The sequence below is a fragment of the Dromiciops gliroides genome, chromosome 2 (assembly GCF_019393635.1).
Source record: "Dromiciops gliroides isolate mDroGli1 chromosome 2, mDroGli1.pri, whole genome shotgun sequence".
Lineage (NCBI taxonomy): Eukaryota > Metazoa > Chordata > Mammalia > Microbiotheria > Microbiotheriidae > Dromiciops > Dromiciops gliroides.
The window spans coordinates 654,786,185-654,807,083 of record NC_057862.1 but is presented as its reverse complement, the minus strand read 5'-3'; the positions used below and the strand labels follow the sequence as shown (position 1 = coordinate 654,807,083).

The window sequence follows — 20,899 nt, the reverse complement described above, 5'->3', positions numbered from 1 at the left end:
TTTTGGGGGGGGTGGAGCAATGAGGGTTAAGTGACTTGTCCAGGGTCACACAGCTACTGTCAAGTGTCTGAGGCTGGATTTAAACTCAGGTCCTCCTGAATCCAAGGCCAGCGCTTTATCCACTGTGCCACCTAGCTGCTGACAATATACATTTTTAATCCAACTGTGTAAGATACCAAAGAGCCTCTCTATCTGTCCTCCGAGGACGATTGGCCATTTCCCTAAGGTCAAGTCCAGAAGGCAGAGAGAATCTTCCTGAAAAGTTGCAGCAGCTGTGCAGGCTTGCCCTATATAAGAATTTGAGTGGGAGAGTGAATGAACTGCAGACATGCAATTTAATGGAGCTAATAGGGGGCAGCTAGGTGGCACAGTGCACAGAGTACCAGGCCTAGAGTCTTCCTGAATTCAAATCCAGCCTCAGATACTTACTAGCTGTGTGGCCCTGGGCAAGTCACTAAATCCTGTTTGCCTCAATTTCCTCATCTGTCAAATGGGCTGGAGAAGGAAATGGCAAAATCACCTCAGTATCTTTGCCAAGAAAACTCCAAGTTGGGGCCATGGAGTTTGTATGCCATTGTACAACACTCCAACCCTTCCATTTCATAGATGAGGCAGCAAAGACCTAGAGAAATAAACTGACTTAATTACACTGGCTATAGATTAGAGGAAGCAGGATTTCAGCCTGTGTTCCTTGACTTCAAATCTCATATTCTTTCCACATTGCCATGCTTCTTCCTTCAGCATGAATTAAGTTTCCCACGTTAGAAACAAAGGGCTATTACTATAACATGTATAAATAGCTCCCACCTTTTTGTTGTTGTTGTTGGGGCAATGAGGGTTAAGTGACTTGCCCAGGGTCACACAGCTAGTAAGTGTCAAGTGTCTGAGGCCAGATTTGAACTCAGGTCCTCCTGACTCCAGGGCTGGTGCTCTATCCACTGCGCCACCTAGCTGCCCCCTCCCACCTTTTTTTTTTTTTTAAGTGGGGAAGTTGGCAATAGAATAGGCTTTCCTAAAAGAGGTAAAAGTTCTCTTGGAAATATTTTTGGAAACAAAAAAATCCCAAACCTTTTCATCTACTGAAGGGTTAATAATATCCCCTCACATTACACTAATGACTCATCCCCTTCCAGGGGATTGTAATCACTCAATCTGGAAATGAAGCCTTCATTCACAGAATCACTAAGTCTACTACTACTTAAGCACTGAAGATTCAAAGAAAGGCTCACAGTCTAATGGGGAAGACTAGAAGCAAACGAATGGGTATAAACTGTACGCACAATAGAAAATAACTAGGGGGGGCAGCTAGGTGGCGCAGTGGAGAGGGTGCCAGCCCTGGATTCAGGAGGACCTGAATTCAAATCTAGCCTCGGACACTTGACATTTACTAGCTGTGTGACCCTGGGCAAGTCACTTAACTCTCATTGCCCTGCAAAAATAAATAAATAAGGTAAGGCATTAGAGTTAAGAGTTGGGAAAGTTTTCTTATAGAAGGTGGGGTTTTAGCCAAGACTTGAAAGAAGCCAGGAGATGGAGAGAAAATGCCCAGGACTGAGTGACTGACTCTGGACAGACAGGAGGCCAGTGTCAGTAGTTTAAAAAAGTAAGATGGATGATTGGAAAGGTAGGAGGAGGGAATAGGTTATGAAGGACTTTACACAGAGATGGTCAGATCTTTGCTTTAGGAAAATCTCTAGCAGCTAAATAAAACATGGTCTGGTATAGAGAAAGACTTAAGGCAGGCCAGTCCACCAGCAGGCTATTGGGACAGTCCAGGTCTAAGGTGATGAGGCTGGGTGACAGTGCAGAGGAGAGGTGTATTCAAGAGATGCTGCAAAGGTGACAAGCCTTGACTTGTCAATGCGGCTTGCATATGGAGGTGGGGGTGAGATAGTGAGGAGTTCAGGATGACACCCCGGTTGTGAGTCTGGGGGCTGGGAGGATGGTGGGAAGTTTGGAAAGGAGGAAGAGTTTAGGGGAAAGGTAGGTTCTGAGTTTTTTAATTTAAGATATCTACCGAGATCCAGTTCAAGATGTCTGGAGGTCAGCCAAGAATTTAAAGTAGGAAGGCACTTCAGAAGCCACTGATAGTTTAACTCTGCCTGAACAAGAATCATTCCCTCTACATGCTTAGCAAACATGTGGTCACATAGCCTCCCTTGATAATGGGGCATGAAGGGATCCTTGCTTTCTGAAGATGCCACTTCCACCTAGAGATGGCTCTCTGGTAAGTAAGTTTTTTTTTCTTTTGTCAAATTTATCAGCTTCTTTCTGACTTTAGGCTCTCACCTGTAGTTCTGCCCTCCCTGCCCCACATCCCTCAGTTTCCTTCAAATGATCCTCAGATGATATAACTTTGGGACTTTTTACCGTCCTGAACACCTTTCTCAGGAGATTCATCTGTTTATCAGTGGCAAACTGGTGGTCAGAAATGAATATTCCATGGGGTCTGGTGAGGTCAGAGGACATTATGCCTTTTTTTTTTTTAGTGAGGCAATTGGGGTTAAGTGACTTGCCCAGGGTCACGCAGCTACTAAGTGTTAAGTGTCTGAGGTCAGATTTGAACCCAGGTACTCCTGACTCCAGGGCCTGTGCTCTATCCACTGCACCACCTAGCTGCCCCATGACATTATGCTTCTTAATGCCAGCTTGAATGACTTTGGCCATCATTCCACAACTGACATACAGAGTATGCAGTCCACTAAAAAGGGGTAAAGAGGAACTGCTATCTACCCACACACCTCTCTTTTACTTGAATCTTTGATCTCGAGATTTGTGTATTTATTGCTATGAAATTTCATCTGATTCATATAAAATTTTTTTTAATGTATAAGGTATTTTATTTTTTCCGTTACATGTAAAGATGATTCATATAAAATTTAAGACATCTGAAGTGATGCAAAATGAAGTGAACAGAACTGGAACAATGTAGAGTAATAGCACTGTTGTGATGAAAATCAACTGTGGAAGACTTAGCCACTCTGATCCATATTACTATCCATGGAAATCCAAAGTACTCCAGATGAAAAATGCCATCTACCTTGAGAAAGATAACTGATGAATTCTGCAGATTGAAGCATATTTCTTTCACTTTATTTTTCTTGCCTTTTTTTTTGGGGGGGGTGTAAAATGGCTAATCTGGAAATAGGTTTGTATGACTTCATATATATATATATACATATATATATATAATGGGTATCATGTTGCTCAATGTGAAGGGAAGGGGCTGAGGAGAAAATTTGTAATTGAATTTTTAAAAAACGAAATGTTTAGGGGGCGGCTAGGTGGCGCAGTGAATAGAGCACCGGTCCTGGATTCAGGAGTACCTGAGTTCAAATCCAGCCTCAGACACTTGACACTTACAAGCTGTGTGACCCTGGGCAAGTCACTTAACCCCAATTGCCTCACAAAAAAATAATAATACATATTATTAACATAAAAAGCCCATTTTATCAAGCAGGTCCCGGATTCCCAACCCTCCTTTACCCTGGCCATCATCTTGCCATGCCTACCTGATGACAGCCTCTTAACCAGACCTCCAGAACCTATACCCACTTTTGGCATTCTAACTATCCAGTAGTCTAACCCATCTCTCCATCTTGCCTACAAGAATATCATAAGGCTTTCTTAAATACTTTGCAAAAACTGAAGTATATTATAACCATAGCCTTTTCCCTGCTCTACCATTCTAGTACCTCTAATCAGAAAGGTATGGAGATTAGCCTGGCAAGACCTCCTCACAGAGATGAAATTATGCTACCTAGCTCTTTGTCATCACCTCTAGTGATACATGCAAGAACTTTGCCAGGAATCAAAGTCATTTACTAGCCTTTATTTTCCAATACTGACATTTGGGGGGGGGGGGAATCGGGACACATGCCCCTTTTCTAGTCCTACAGCATTTGACTTGTTCTCCATAAAGTTTTATTGATTCCTTTAGTGTTTTGTCACAGACACTGTGGATGTACCCCCCTCCCCACAGTGAGCTTTTATCTTTGGTAACAAAGGAAAAATTAAGCAGAATAAAACATAGCCACCATAGTCCATATTGCTCACCCACAATCTGCTACCTCTGCCAAAAAAAAAAAAAAAAAAGAGAAAGGAAGGGAGGAAAGAAAGAAGGACGGGTGGGAGGGAGGGGAGGGAGAAGGCGATTTTTTTCCTTTTCTTCTCCTGGTCATTCATTTAGTGTTTGGCTGTTTCCTTTCGGTCCTCTTTTCACTTCGAGGGCTGTGGTCTGTGTCTATGCCTGCTTAGCCCTCCAGCTCCCCTCAAGTACGTTTTGGTTTTGTTTTGGAATGTGGTGAGGGCGGAGACCCTGAACTAATGATTTCATCTCTAGAGAGCTCTGAGAGAGGAAACTCCCTCTACCAATCCTTACTCCCTCCCCCACCTGCTTTTGGCAACTTAGACAGCGCGTGTCTCCTGGGGCACTTGAGAAGTGAAGTGATTTGTCCAGGGTTTCACAGAGGGCCGTGTCCGAGACGGGACTTAGATCCGTCTTCTCGGCTCTGAGGACCACTCTATCCCCATAATTTCTTGTGTCCCAATAATATTCTATTAGATTTAATTCTCCAGCTGACAGGAACTCGCTGCTTCCAGTTCTCTTTGCTACCACAGAAAGTGCTATGAATGTTTTGGTATATATGGGCCTTTCATTTTACTCTCATCTCCTTTGGGTGCACGTGCGGAAATGAGATGGATGTATACACGTACCTATAAAATGAATGACCAAGTCTTGCCATTTCTAGTTTCCTAAAATCTCTCCCAATCACGCTGAAAGCCCCATCACCTCCTGGCTAAAATTACTTCAGCATACTCCTAAGCAGTCCCCCTGCCTCAAGTCCTTCCCCACTCCAGACTGGAGAGGGCGCCCTCCAACTGGGAATGACTGAAAAGGTGATGGTGCATGGACATGATGGACCAAGACTGTGTGAGAAGAAATGATGGAGGAGGGAGTTTAAGAGAAACCTGGCAAGACTCGAATGAAATGGTAGAGTGAAGTGAGAAGAACCAGGAGAAAAATTTATACAAGCGACAACAATATTGAAAGGGTCAACAACTCTTTCAGGGTCAGGAACTCTTAGCAGGAATGACCAACCAGGGTTGCAGGAAACACGCCACCAACCTCCTGATAGAGAGGTGAAGGATTCAGGAGCACAGAAGGGGACATACCACCCCCCTCTGGGAGTGGCTAAGGCAGAAATCTGTCTTGCTAACTGCTACCTATTTGTAACACGTTGGAGAAAAAAAATAAACTTAAAATTTTTCTAAAAGATTCCATTGACTAGAAGACTCCAAGTATTCAGTCTTTTAAAGCACTTAATGACTACATCCCTGAGATGTCCAGTACATACACAAAGTATATGGTTAATGAAAGTAAAGATCTTTTTGCCATGTCATGTGAAAAGTTGACTAAAAGTATTCCTGTCTCAACTTACATGTCAGTCTTAATAACATTTATGTGGTATATGCTCTTCCCCCCCACCCTAAGTGTCTTGCTCATCTTCTTAAAGCAGGAAACACCCTGAGGATTCATTCAATTCCAAATCAATCTCTCCATATATGAACTGAAAGGACATCACATACAAGTTATTTTCAAAATAATAAGCATTCCACTTTAAAAGAAAAGCGCCAAAATATATTATATTTATTTATTTATTATCATCATCATCATTTTTACAAACAATAGATTTGCTGAAACATGCTCTGGCTCATGTTATTGAATTAAAAAATTTAACACATTTCAAAAATATCAAAAATACACTATAATGAGTCTTAAGACTATAATAGGACAATGATTGCACAAAATTGTAAGATGTGAACTCACTGCCTGGACGACATCCCTTGGCAAAAGTGAGAGAAAATCCTACAAAATCCAGGAGAAGGGCATGTAGTCTAGAGCACAAGGAGCGTATGTGTGGTTGAATGATCCTAGCCAGATGTACTTATGCAGACACCTTTCCTAAACCAGGAAGTATTTCCCCAAGTATAGGGCAGTCACTAACTGAAAATAAAATGTTACCTCTGTTTTGGGGAATCTGAATGGCTTCACCCAGACTGAGGGGAAATATGAGACAAGTCACACACTGTCTCAACTGCTCCGAAACACTGTTATGTGTATTATTTGTCACTTACTTCCTCATGGAGGGTTTTCACTGGATTATTAGTGAACAGAAAAGGTTGGTAAGCCAATGGCTTCTAAGTACTTGATTTTGTTGGAAGTTTTACATAAAAATAAGATAATCATTCAACACTCAGTAGATTGGCTGATACTAACTAGACCCATCTCCTGGAAAACAGCAGCAACTGCAAACCAACCATCATCATAGTACCCAATGATAATCAAGCTGCTCATATTGGCTCTCTCTCTTACACACACACAGGGAACACGCCAACTTATTGCACACGTAAGCTTGACAGCAGTAGAATCAAGCCCTCATTTGCTGGAGTGGTGAGTGACTAGACTAGCACTGTGGCCTGACACATCTCACAGGGGTCACATGCTGCTGCTTTGAGGTCTCAGAATTAGTCATTTTATGCTTTCAGAAGCTCTGTTAATATGCTCTGTTACACAGACTGTAGCTACAGTTTACAAAGAACAAAGAAGCACTAGAAGGACATCGTACTAGAGGCACATGTAGTCCCTCACGCATAAGGGAGTAGCTACTGCTGGGGGCCTGGGGCTAGACTTCATGAACCACTGACAGCCAGATTGGCTCCTCTTCTAGGACAACAGGTCTACTCTCCTGTTCTGGTAGCAGGGGAAGCTGTGTGGTCTTGAGAGAATGCTACTGCCATAAAATAATTCACCCCTGTTTTTTTTTAGTGAACCTCAACCCCTTAATGTGCCCCTGTAGTCCCTTCCAAAGGAGGAATCAATCAGATCAAAGATTTGAAACTGCAAGTTCTTCAGTAGCAGAGCAGTAGTTTGACAGAGAAGCCAAGACTTTCCAAACAGTAGAAGCACTCAAATTTGGACTCCTGAAAAATTAACATCGAATGGTCATTAAGAAGTTCATAGGATCCCCCTTAAAAGCAAGCACAAGCACCATACATTCGTGTGTATAGGTGATACCGCTCAGACAATTGATACCGCGGACTCATTAGTGAACTGATCATCTGCTCAACGGGTTTGCTATTATTGCTTCAAACAACAAGCTCCTCGCCCCCTCAAAAATATAAAATAAGCTGCTTTTAAAAATGATCTGGGCAAACCAATATTCATTCAATATTTATGTTCCTACTACATTTGGCAAATGCCAAACGGCTCCTCACAACAAATCCAGATCACACGCCCAAACTGATTAGGCGAGGCAATGTCACAGTTTTGGAAGAAAAATTAAAACTGGTTTTTCTGTCTACATAAGTCTTCAAATTATAAAGGTGATTGAACAGACTGTGCAAGGAAATGCATTCTGACAGGGCCAGGTGGAATGAGGAGTGATGTGCAAAAAGTACAGAAAACAGTCTTTTATGTTTGCATGGAAATGTTTCAAATCTGCTAAGAGTCATATAGCAGTAGATGAGCCCAACACTCAGTGAGAGCATATATGATGTCATAAGACTGATTTTTAAAGGGTAACATAGTCTGTCACTGCAACATTAAGTTTTGAAGGCCTATAAAAAACAGATTTTAGTGTTAAAATCTGTTCCTCTGGTTTGCAGGAAAAACGATCTTTCTCCACTAGTGAGAGAAGAGAGTTTCTAATATGTGGGGTCCATCTATTGGTTCTCAATTTGTCCTGAAACATACACTAGCTCCAGATCACCTGGAGAGGAGTCAACCCCGGGCCCTACCTAGTAGGGAATGAAAAATGCTGACTCCTCAGTCAGTCTCCAGATCACTCCTCATCTGTGGGGAAATCCTCAGCCCCATCTCATTCCTGTCAAGACATCTGAATTGGATCCCCTCATCGTGACCAGGAGACTCTGCAGCTTCTCTCTTCATTCCCATTTTTACCTTTAAAATATTCCCATCCCTATCAAGAGAACTCTAAATACTCCCCTGTCTCTGTTCCCTCTAACCCTTCCTGGGACCCTTGTGAGAGGCACCAACACCCTGCCGTCCCTAACCAGAGGGACCAAGGTGGTGCATTGTCTCTAAGAAGATTGGCTCGAGTGCAGATTCAAAAATAAATTTCAGTCATTGAAAAGTGCTTCCATTACAGTACATACATAATAAATCAATTGTCTGATTGGCTCCACATGCCCAGTGAGCTTCACTTCCATAAGCTGTATTCTCTTAGAGAAGAATAGGAAAGCCACATGGCTGAATCACATCTCATCATTTAGACTGAGCTCTGACACTTGACATGGTGACTATTGCGTCACAGAGCCTTCAACAATGATCATGAAGAGAATCAATCTTCAGTCATTTCTTCCACAGAAACAAGTCCCCTTCCTGCCCAGGCAGACAAGTTCTCAGAATTAACCTAGGAGAGAAGGGGTTAATGGCAGGTGGCAGGATTGAGGTGACCATCTCCTCCTCCCTGGGGAATTCCAATGACAGTTAAATGTTAAATCCAACACTGATGGTAGTTCCTAGTTTGTTCTAAGTAACCCTGGCCGCTCTCATTTTTCACCTCTGAGTGCCTCCTCCTCGTTCGTCTACGAGGTGGCATCGAATGCAGAAGCCAAACATGTTGGGAAGGACCACTGGCCATCAGAACCCATCGCCTTCTCGGCTCCTGCAGTGCCTTCCAGAGGGTCACAGAGCAGTGTCGAATTCTTCTGAGGGGTCTGCTCGATCCTCCTCCCAGGGCTCGGCATCTGTACCCCCCCGGGCAGCCTGGGGCTGTTTCAGTTGTTCCTTTACCTCTTCTTCCAGGTCATGAGGTACAATGAGTTGATCCTCTGGCTCCAGCTGAGTGGGTGCACAAAAGTAGCCCGTCTTCTTCTTGGGTGCTTCTGTGGCTACCTCGATGAGGTTTAAGCTGTCTTCTAGGGGCACGATGGAGCCATTGGAAAGTTTTTTCCCATAGAGGCAAGAAGTGGATGGGGATTTCTGTAATTCCCTGCTTGTTGGAAGAAGCGTTCCACAGTTCACACTGTTTTGCCTCCGGAACCTAAAGAACAATCCTCCAGAGTCTTCCTCAGGACCCAGAGTCAGAGAAGTCTCTTCAAGAGCAGGAGGAGATGCCTCAAGACCCTTTCCTTTGCAGCAGTGGATATCTACCTCTACCTCTACCCTGCTGCCATTCGTCATGACCCCTTCCACAGGCTGGTCATCATCGCTGTCCAGGCCGTTGTCAGACTGGTTACTCGAGAAAGTGGCACAAGACGGTTGGCGCTGAAATACCCCCGAGGTGGGCATGGGATGGAGGCTGCAGCGCCTTTCCGGCCTCAGCAGCAAGCTGGCATCCAGGCCAGTGGCATTGTGCTCATCAGAAGCTGTGGAGCCCACCTCACTGCTCACTTCTGAGGTGGACATTTCACTGCTGAACTCTGAGGCAATGCCGCTACTGGAGGAAGGGGTCGTTGGCTTTGGAGCATCTTTGATGTTGGGAGCCGAGGCAAACCCCCCAGGACCCGGGAAGCTGAGACCATTCACCTCACAAGTACAACCATCTTCCCCAACGTTCAAACAGATCACCATTGCTCCGACATTGTCCTGACAACCATAGCTTTGTGCTAATGTGCATAACTTCTTGGCAGCTGCTAATGGGTCATGGACATGGCGTACTGCGGCGACAGCTTCCAGGTAAGACAGGCGTTCCCACAGTGCTTTGTTTCCCAAGATCAGCAGCTCGTCCTGTACTGTAAGTGGAAGGGAATATATATGGGGCTTTGGAAGGATCCATGGATAGAGGTATGTACAGCCCAACATCCGGGTACAACAGGTTACTCCATTCACTTTGTTGTCCTAAAGATAAACAGAGTTAGTTTAAACAATAAGCAATAAACCTTATGGGTCTTAACATTTATCCATGCCCTACTGCTTAAGAATGTGTTATAGAGGAAAACAAATATATCAGAAATACTTTCCAAAGACATGAAGGTTCTTCCCTGTATCAGAGCTAAAAATATAAGATTATGGCCAAAATATTTTATTGTTTTCCTATTAAATAGTCATATGCAGTAACAAAAGTGGCTCGGCCCTAACATCTCCAAAGTACTCAGCAGCCTTTTTGTGAAAGAAGAATTCATTGCTTTTCTACCTAAAGAAACTTCTGTGTTAGGAAAAAAATCACCAGCACAAGTGACACCATTTTTCCTTATCACCAGATTTCTGAGAGAGGTTCAGAATCCAATAAGTCATTGAAAATGGCCCTTCATTTGGAAGGGAGTTGGGACTAACTAAAAAGATGTGAGGGGATACCTAATTGCTTAGGAAAATCTTTGCAGGCAAAGAGCCTATGAAAATAAACTGGAAGGAAGTAGACAAAGGAATCCAAAGTGAGGAAAAAAAAAATCAAATCTACCTACCCTGATTCTGATGCACAAAAATGAACTGAAGGAAGGTCAAATTAGAACCCATGCAACTTTAAACAAAGTAAGAGGTCATAAATGATTTGTTCTAGAATTCAACCTTAAAGAAATTCCAAGTACCATGCTCTAAAATATCAAATTAACTGTTTTGCTTTAGGTGATGCTTTTATTAACCTTTTTAGAGGTCAAAATTCTTTCCTTATGAGGAAACAAGGAATCAGTTACAAACTTTGAAGGGGATTTTACTCTCTCTCTATAAACTTATCAAATTTTGACCACCAGTTCTTTAAATCAGTTTCCAAAGCTGTCTACAACCTAAGACCAATAAATCCACACCACCTAAATTCTCAGGATTCAAAGCCCCCTCTTTTTACTTAGCTTTCTGGGGCCATAGAGGTAGGTCATTGTAGTTCCACCCCTTGGTTTCACAAATGAGGGAAAGGAGTTCTTTGAACAGGGCAGGCAAGTGCTCTGTCTCTAAACCTGGAACTCCTTCCTATACTGCTGATTCTTCAAAAGGGTTTCATCCTTAACTGCCTTCACATCAGGCAATCAATGAACAAAGAAGGCAGTCCTGGCCTTGAACTTTGATTCAGGGAGTATTCCAGGTCAGGCCTCATGTCTCCTCAGGCCCTCCTGGTGCTGGGTGGGGTTTGTTTATATGTGTTCATGGATCATAATGCCATGTGCAAGACGGCTAATTATGGGAGTCAGAGGACCTAAGTTTGAGTCTTGGCTCTTTTATGATTATTTCTGTGCTGGAAAAGTCGCTTTATTTTTTTAGGCCTCAATTTCCTCATCTATAAAATTAAGAGGGCCGGACCAGACTTCTGAAGTCACTTTCAACCCTAATGATTCAACCCTAGTGATTCAAATGATTCACTGTCCCCGTGTAATTGCCGTGGTATTTCCATGACTCTTACTTTGCCTGCAAAAGTATTTTTGGCAAATGAGCTCACTGCACATAAGGATCATGCAAGGTGTTTCATATGGGGGTAAATACTAATGGTCGGGCTTTTTTTTCTATGTCTATGCTACTAGAGTCTAGGGATCCACAAGCCAATCTCTTTGAGAAACAGAAATAAAAATATTGAGCTCTTAAAAAAAAAGATAAAAAATAATTAAGAATGCTGGCAACTAATGCCTCAAGTTATTTTAAAAAACAGTTTACTAAGTGAACAGTATAAAATAAGAAAAAAGCCCCCTAACTTTGCATTCTAGAACCTGCCTTTGTGTAGGTCCTGTCAGGAAGAGCACACCAATGAAACTGTAACCAAATCAACCAGGGGAGAAGCCCGTGTGGTAGCTTGTTTTTGGTTTTGGAACATGAGATAATATGTGGAGAGAAAGGTCCTAAGGCATAGAGACGAGACTGGTTCTTCTGCTTCAAATGAATCTGACTTTCCTGCTGCTCCCTACTCGACAACTAAGGGGTCCATCCAGCAGGGTTACTGAAAGCCTTTGGAATTGAGTGTTTTCTTAGATATGAAACTAATGCCAAGAACAGGCGCAGCCCAGAAAATGTTAAAGGTTCTCTCTGCTCCTTTTCAGGGATTGCTAACAGACAGAAGCTGATGAAGTGTAGGAGGGACCAGAAAAAGTAGCACCAACCTCTGTTACAATGGCTTTCTGTTCTTTCACCCGCTGTAGCTCCTCTGGGCAATGTTCCAGGCTGAAGACTCTGGAGAGGGCCAAGGGCTGTCCGTTCCGGCACAGGACTGCTTGGCACGTGCCTACATTGGCCACTGTCAGGGTGAAGCTACTTGTAGGATCAGCAGTATCATGTCGGACGTAACAGAGAAGGGCAGAGGAACCTAGTTTCTGGCCAGCCATTCCCAATTTTCTGTTTAGGGTAAGAAGAAAAATAAAATGGGAGTCTTTTAAAATTAGCCCTGCAGATTATTTCCTGTCATTGCTCCAAGTCTCAATATCCAACAAGAAGAAGACAAGTCATCTCCTTGCTCCCCTATGATGTGCTCACTATTCAGACCGCGTCCTTACCCATCAAAAACACTGGCTAAAGGTGCTGATGGGGAGTAGTTAGGGAGAACCAGTCTCTCTCTTCCTCCCTTATAAGATTATTGTGGAAAAGACCCTGGAGAACTAAAGTGTTGTAGAGATATTGGCCATTATTATCATTCTCTAAAGTCCTCCAAGCTAAATGCCTAAGAAAAGGAATGGAGAATGAGGGACATCTCTGCCTTTTAAGAAGCATTTATTAAACCCCTACTATGTACCAGGCACTGTTCTAGGCTCTGGGGATATAAAGAGAGGCAAAAGAAGGTCCCTGCCCTTGAAGAGCTCACAATCTAATGGGGGAGACAACATGCAGACAACTATGTACAAACAAGCTCTATGTAAGGATAAATGGGAGAGAATAAACAGAGGGAAGGGACCACCATTAAAGAGAATCTGCAAAGGTTCGTTATAGAAAGTGAGATTTGAGTTGGCTTATGAAAGAAGCCAGGAAAGCCAGTAAGTGGAGGTGAAGGAGGAGAACATTCCCGGCGTGGGGGCGGCCAGAGAAAATGCCTGGAGTTGGGACATGGAGTTTCTTGTTCAAGAAACAGCCAGAGGGCTGGAATCACTGGAGCAGGGCAGGGGTTGGGTGGGTGTTTGTTTTTATTGATGAGTTGTCAAACCTCTAAATAAGCTTCCAACAAAACGCTGTTCTTGAAAAGTGTTACAGAAAGAAGCATAAAAGAGATGACAACACACATCCCCAGCTTTCTTTAAGGCCCTCCAGGACTTAAATACTTCAATCAGACACAGCCATTGTGCTAGAGAAGACCAGACTGTCTAGTTATACCCCCTAATTATCCCTCTGAGATAGGCCTTTATAGACAGTCACTCGACTAGGGACAGAAAAGGTCAAGGCCAGAACTCAAGTATCCTGACGCCTGGTACAGTACTCAGCTACAGTGCCCTGCCTTCTTCCTGGGGAGCCTAGAATCACTGACAAATCAAGAAGACAGAACCCAGGCAACTAGTTCATGGTTAGCTTCTACATCCAGCAGCTCACATTCATATCAAACTCCCTATGGCCTACAATAGGGGAGCGAGAGAGAAGGAAGGAGAGGGATTTAGCTAATACCAATTCTCCCTTCAGTCTAGTCAAGCTCCAGACCTGGAGAGACCCGTCTCTCAAAGATCTGACTAGAAAGTTGAGTTTGTAATACAATTACCTGTGAGATACCAAAAATGTGTTAGCCATGAAAACTGTGTCAGCTGCTGCCTGCTGCACCTCTTCCAAAAGCACGTCCGCCATGGTACACTGTAAGAGTCGGGGAAGCTCTTCATTGCGGTCGCCATCAAACATTCCATATACGGCTTCCACACCTTCAGCAAAGTTATCCACAGCCAAAGCAGACACACAGAGTCTATGACAGCGGGGGACAGAGAAGTCAAATTACAAACCGCTGTGACTATCTTCTGAGTGGTCAATCTTTAAAAATTCAAGTCAATAATCAGTAGGGAGGGAAGAAAGGGTAGGTGCTCAGAGAGATAAAGAGTAGAAGAATAACAAATCTACAAATGAAAACTGTCTCTGGATAGGACATTGATGCTGAGCTTGAAAAATGATCATACCACGAGGGAAAAGGGAATGAATTTTGTCCGTTTAACGGATAACTGCAGACTGCTTAAAAATGATGCTTATGATTACACATGTATAGCCTGTATCAGATTGCTTACTGTCTCAGGGAGGAGGGAGGGAGGAACAGAATTTCTAACTCAAAACTTAAAAAAAAAATGTTAAAAACAGTTTTTACATATAACTGGGAGAAAATGCAGTATTATTTTAAAATAAAATAAAGATGATGCTTAAACAGTACAGAAATGCTCTTTCTGGGTAAGCACCAAGGAAGGCTCAGCTCCAAGCTAAGATACTCACTTATTCCTCTGGCCAGCCATCTCAGCGAGCCCATGGCTCCAGAAGCTTGATGCCCCTGCAGAATCAGCTGTTAGCAGGGGTTTCTGATCAATTTTCAGGGTGGTGATATGACTGCAAAAAAGGTCAAACAACTGTGAGGCATTAATGCTATTTTGCATTTTCTTGGCCTTTTTTTTTTCCTTTTCGTTTTTGTGGGGCAATTGGGGTTAAGTGACTTGCCCAGGGTCACACAGCTAGTAAGTGTGAAGTGTCTGAGGCCGGATTTGAACTCAGGTCCTCCTGAATCCAGGGCTGGTGCTCTATCCACTGTGCCACCTAGCTGCCCCGAACCCATTCCTTCTTGAGGCAGCCTATCCCACTTTGGGATGCCTCTAACTGTGAGGAAGTTTCTCCTGACACTAAACCTAAATTTGCCATTGCAATGTCCGCCTGCTGTCCTCTCTGGGGCTAAGCAAAACAAGTATAATTACTTTTCCATCTCAAAGTCCTCCAAATACTTGAAGACAGATCTTTCCCTTAAGTCTTCTTCAGGTTTAAAGTATCCTTCATTCCTTCAAATGATTCTCATGGTATGAATTCTTCTGTTTGTGTGTGGGATTTCACCTTTTTCATTTGCTATTTTAATTTGATTTTCTGCCACCTTCTTTTTAATCACATTGGCTAAAAGTTCAGCAACTTTTCTAGTCTTTTCAAAGAAACAGGTTTTAGTTTTATTGATCATTTATTGTTTTATTTTGTTTCCAGTTTATCTGTTTCTTCTGTAATTTTTAGTGTTTTATCTTTTGTGCTTATTTTAGGTTTATTTGTTGGCTTTCTAATTTTTAAAAATGTATATTCAGTTCATAATACGCTCTCTTTCTATTTTGCCAATGTATGTTTGTAGGGATATGATTTTCTCTCTTATCTGAATCTCAGATATTTTGATACATTATTACCATTTTCTTTCATATAATTTAGGATTTAATTGTTAAGCCCCCATTTAGGCCAGTCTTTTGTTTGTGCTTCCCGAATTGATTATTACTTTTAATGGGTTATGGTCTATAAAGGAAGTGTTTACTATTTCTGCCTTTTCACATTTGTTTACATTATCTCTGTCCCCTAATACATGTTGATTTTTGTAAAAATTCCATATGGTTCTGAAAAATACACTCTTACTAGTCCCATTTAGGAGATGACACAAATCTCATGCTCTAGCATCTCTTAACAATTTGTTAAGATTCTTTATTTTCCTTTTTGTTTACCTTTCTGATAAAGAATAATCCATAACTGAAAGAGGGACACTGGAATCTGCCATTACTATATTACTGTCAATACCTTATAGTTTGGTTAATTTTTCCTTTATGAACTTGGAAGCTAAGAGAATTGGGGCATATGTTTAATACCTTCCTGGTTTCCTTTAAGCCAAAATTAACATCCCATCTTTTTTTACAGGACACCCTTCCCAACCCCTCTTGATTCTAGTGCCTTCCCTGTTACTTTTTCCTTTTTGCCCTATATATAGCTTGTTTGTATATATCTGTTGCATATTGTTTCCCCCATTAGATTGTAAACTCTGTAAGGGCTGGGACTATCTTTTGTCTCCTTTTGTATTCCTAGCATTAGGAATACAAATATTAACACAGTGCCTGGCACATAGTAGGTGACTGATAAATGTTTACTGATTGTCTATGTTTCTTTCAGCATAATGTAGTTTCCTTGTTTATTTCTCCGTTTTAAAGTTTTGAATGTTTTTGTCTCAAAGAATGATTGCAAATTCTGCTTTTTGGAATTCACCTGATAGATGGTACATTTTTTTTTCTAGTCCCTCGTTTTGTGTGTTTTAGCTTTCTAGGTGTGTTTCTTGTCAGTGACACATTGTAGGGTTTTGTTTTCTTGGATTGTTTAATCTACCACATTTAAAGTTACTAGAATGAGGCTTATGTTATTCTTCATTTGTGGCTAACAGGTGTTTTTTTTCCCTTTCTGAATTAGGACTTCCCATGCTCTCTCTGTAAGCACAGTACTTTGTCTCGTTAGTTATTTTATCCTCATCTACTTTAAAGGTAACCCAATTTCCACTGGCTCTCTTCACACCCTCAAGCCCTCCCTCCTTTCTCTAGTTTTGCTTAACTTATAAGTGATTTTTTCTTTATCTATTTAATTTGTCCCCACTTTCCCCCTCAGTTTAAGTATAAAAGAAAATCCCCTTTCCTCTCCTTCAACTTATTTTGTATTTTTAAAATTTTCATTTCCTCTGTGCCTTTTTCTAAAAATAATCTCTTCTTATTATTTTATTTATCTTCCTCTTCTATTTCAGACCTTTTTTCTTTGATTCATGGCCATTATACTTATTTAATTATTCTCTAATCTTCGAGGCATCTCTTTAGGGCTCCCTTTTCTTTTTTCTTTTTTTTTTTTTTAATAAGGCTTTAAAAAAAAAATTGGTTCTTACCTCACCATAATATCCCACATATACACGGTAGCTGCCCCTTCCTGAGAGACATTCCATATGACAAAGTGTAGTTACTGTGTATGTTTTCTTGGCTCTACTTCCTTCACTCTGCATTAATCCATATAGAGCTTTTCAAGCTTCTAAGTATCCATTACACATCCCTTCTTACAGCATAATAATATTCCATTTACATTCATGTACCTCAATTTGGATAGCCGTTCGCCAAGTGAGAGACATCAATTTTGTTTCCAATTTTTAGCCATCAGAAAAAGTTCTGCTGCTTAGAAATGTTTTGGAGTATTTGGGGACTTTTCCTTGGGAGTGTAAGCTCAGTAATATAGTCTCTGGGTCAAAGGGTATACCCATTTTATCTACTTTATTGAAATGATTTGCCTTCCAAAGAGGCTGAACCATTTCCCAGCTCCACCAACAATGTCTTAATGGGTCTGTCTTTCCACACCTGCTTCGACATGGCATGCTGTCATGCTGTCATCTTTGCCAATTTGCAGGATGTGAAGCAAAACCTCCAGATTGTATTTAGAGTATCTTTTTTTTTTATGTGGTTGTGAATACTTTGTAGTTCTTTTGAGAACTGTCTGTCCATATCCTTTGACTATTTACCTATTGGGACATGGCTATGAGTCTTATATACATCGACTATTTATTTATCTTAGATACCATGCCCTTATCAGAAATTTGATAAAGACTTTCCCTCCATTTAACTCCTTCTCTTCTAATCCTAGATGTATTAATGTTATTTGTGAAAAGGCTTTTCAGTGTCAAGTTCCCTCTTCTGCTGTAAACACAGTATTATGTTCCTTCAGTTAATCTTTTTTTAAGGCGGCCCTGTTCCCACTGGCTCTCTTCCCCTCACTCCTGAGTCCTTCTTCTTGTCTGATGTTCTCTTTTCCTTTCCTCCCCTTCAGCTAGTCCTGTGCCTTAGTTTTAAATTTCTTTATTTTTTTCCACCCCTCTCCAAAAAGTATTTCTTTCCCTCTCTTCATTACCCATCCTCCCCTTCTGTTTACGCAAGCCCCTCATTCTCTAGTTCATGATTTCTCCTGACAGCTCTCTTTTCTATGTATTTTTCATGCTATCAAAGTTTTCAGCATATCCATTCTTGGGCCTTCCCTCCAGGCGCTTTCTGCCACTACCTTGTAAGGCTTGCCCTATGGATTTCTCCTTTACATTGTGCCTCATTTCTAGAGTAATGTTATGACTAACCACTACCACCACAACAAGAAATGTTTACAAAGCACTTACAATGTGCCAGGCACTGTGCTAAGTGCTTTACCATCATGACTGCATTTAATCCTCACAACCACCTAGGGTGGTGGTGTTACTGTCCTCATTTTAAAGACCAGGAACCTGAGGCTCACAGAAATTGGGGTTTCAGCGGTTCCAAGGAGCTCTGATGCCCTCTCTCCTGAGGCAAGCAGAATGCTCTCTCTCTCTCAGCATCTCTAAACATAGAAGGTCCCCATCTCCCTTTTTCAATCACTCTTTTTGCAACTGGACTTATTTTCCATTAGGCTCTTTTCTGCTGAGAGACTACAGAGAGGCAGTTATACTCCTAATTTATCCTAATGGGAGACTTCATCCTAAACAGGTTCAAATTCCTGGATTAATAATAATAGGGCTCGATGTTGGGTCACCTTGACTATCAACATCCTATACTTCCTTCCTTTATCATCTCCATTCCTCCTCCAAGGAAGCCATGACCCTATCATCAATCTCACCAAAACCTGCTATGCTAAATGCCAGGTATACACTGATGCCTCCTAGTACAAATTCAGGATCCGAAGATATTGAGTTAATTAGGCAGATAGTTAAAAAAAAAAAAAGACCTTCTGCTAAATACAAATACTTGACAAAGATATTATATATATATATATATATATATATATATATATATATATATATATATATATATAGTGACAAATGTAGCCCTTCAGGTTCCCAATACAGGAAACAAAACCAAAGTCCTAAGAGTTACAGCCTGTATAAGAATAAAAACCATGTCAATTCCAAAGAATTGTACTTCCTTCTCAATACTGGTTTCTAAAGGATTCATCAGAAAGTGGGCCTTAGTGCATGTAGCCTATAATATCCCTGTTCAGTTCTCAATGTTTAAGGGCTGTATGTTTGGTTTTTTGTTTGTTTGTTTTAAAGGGCTATGTTTTTAATTGCTCATGCCATGCAGCCTAGTTAGCCACTTAGGGACCAAGAATAATACTCAAGACAGGATCACTGAGTAGGGTTATTTGTGTTGCTATCTATTTCAAGGAATCTTTAATAATTTTTTTTTTTTTTTTTAGTGAGGCAATTGGGGTTAAGTGACTTGCCCAGAGTCACACAGCTAGTAAGTATTAAGTGTCTGAGGTCGGATTTGAACTCAGGTACTCCTGACTCCAGGGCCGGTGCTTTATCCACTGCGCCACCTAGCTGCCCCGAATCTTTAATAATTTTGAAGTAGAGATGGGAGACACCTAACGGGGAAAGTGACATTTTGCTTTATGATTTTTTTTTCATAATTCAGTAAGTAACAGAAGCTCAGTGGGATCTTATGTCCTCTACATCTTTCAGTCAATTACAAAACAGCAAATACATGGTTTACTATTGGGCATTGCCTGCAAAAGGCCTGCTTGGGGAAGAAACACTATACTCTGTGTTGTAGGCATGAACCTGACAGAAACCATTTTTATTAATTTATCATAATCCTAAATTCAAGCATTGTTCTGCTTGACAAAAAGATTCCCAAACTGACAGAGTCCCATCATACCCTGGGACATGTCTCCCAAACAAAACAATCTTTAGGTAATTTTTAAGGAATACTGAAGAAGAATTTTACAATATGATACAATATCGTTACATAGCTCAGGGTTAACATTTTCCTTAATCTAATAAAACAGCAGGCACTCAATCTTTCCAGCCCCTTCTTGGATAATTATTTTCCTGAGCCTACTTAATCCCTCTAAGACAATACTTCCTGCAATGGTTTTCCAACAGCAATAGCTGAAAATGGAGACCTCCTCCCTTGGACCAACACTCCGGTCCCTTTGGGAGATGAAGGGGGTAGTGCACTATGGTGGATTTTTTGTTTCTAGAAATAAGGAGTATCTGCTTTGACACCCTTATCAAGGATGCCCTTAATCTCAAAAAAGATTCTGTACAGTAGGGAGAGATAAGTCAGTATTTATGAACATTTTTTCTAAATTTTTTTTTTAGATGGGAGTGGGGGAGCACAATAATAAGGTTCAACAATTTTCCTGGCCTTTGTGTCTCGCCCTCTCTTGGCTGCCTTGCATACAGAACCTTGGTGTCGGTCTCTGCACAGATCTGTCTGCTTTCCCTGGCTCTATTCTTCTTGGCATTAGCCCTACCTCTCTGATAAAAATATTTAGGACAGTGATGTGAGGATCTAAGTGCAGTGATTCTGTGTTTTCTGATGCAGGGATCCATTTGTTACAGTAATCTTTGGGGACCTTGACTATTTTCTTTGGTTTACTGTCATTCTTCCATTTCTATCCTTAAAATGCTGTTGGGATGAATTTATTGAGGGATGTCCTGTAACGTCTTTTTTAAAGTAGTTTTACACTCCACTTTAAAAAAATGTTTGTTTTGCCTCATTTCTCAAATATATAGAGAGATGAATCAAATTGATAAGAATACAAGTCATTCCCCAATTGGGAAATGGTCAAAGGACACAAACAGGCAGTTTTCAGACAAAGTAATCAAAGTTATGTATAAGACATATGAAAAAATGCTCTAAATCACTACTGACTAGAGAAATGCAATATCTCACACCTATCAGACTAACTGAAATGACAGAAAAGGAAAATAACAAATGTTAGATGGAGGTGGGAATCCTGGGATACTAATGAACTATTGGTGGTATCAGGAACTGATCTAACCATTCTGTAGAGAAATTTGGAACTATGCCCATAGGACTATAAAACCACGTATACCCTTTGACCCAGCAATACCACTTCTAGGTCTGTATCCCAAAGACATCCAAGAAAAAGGAAAAGGATCTCTACGTACAAAAATATTTATAGCAGCTCCTTTTGTGGTGGCTAAGAATTGGAAATTAAAGGGATGCCCATCAATCAGGGAATGGCTGAAAAAGTTGTGGCATATGATTG

The 20,899-nt window shown here is 41.3% G+C and overlaps 1 protein-coding gene across 2 annotated transcripts in view; it reads right to left on the bottom strand.

Moving 5' to 3' along the window:
* Window positions 1-5,646: 5,646 nt before the first annotated feature.
* The window catches only part of PHLPP2 (PH domain and leucine rich repeat protein phosphatase 2), an 88,593-nt gene continuing 73,340 nt past the window's right edge, over window positions 5,647-20,899 (bottom strand). For both annotated transcript variants that reach the window (XM_043986830.1, XM_043986831.1), the window contains 4 exons: window positions 14,324-14,434; window positions 13,617-13,811; window positions 12,043-12,274; window positions 5,647-9,865 (listed from right to left, as the gene is read on the bottom strand). In XM_043986830.1, coding sequence (XP_043842765.1) covers window positions 8,711-9,865; window positions 12,043-12,274; window positions 13,617-13,811; window positions 14,324-14,434 — 1,693 coding nt within the window. In that variant the 3' untranslated portion in view covers window positions 5,647-8,710. The remainder of the gene's footprint in view (window positions 9,866-12,042; window positions 12,275-13,616; window positions 13,812-14,323; window positions 14,435-20,899) is intronic.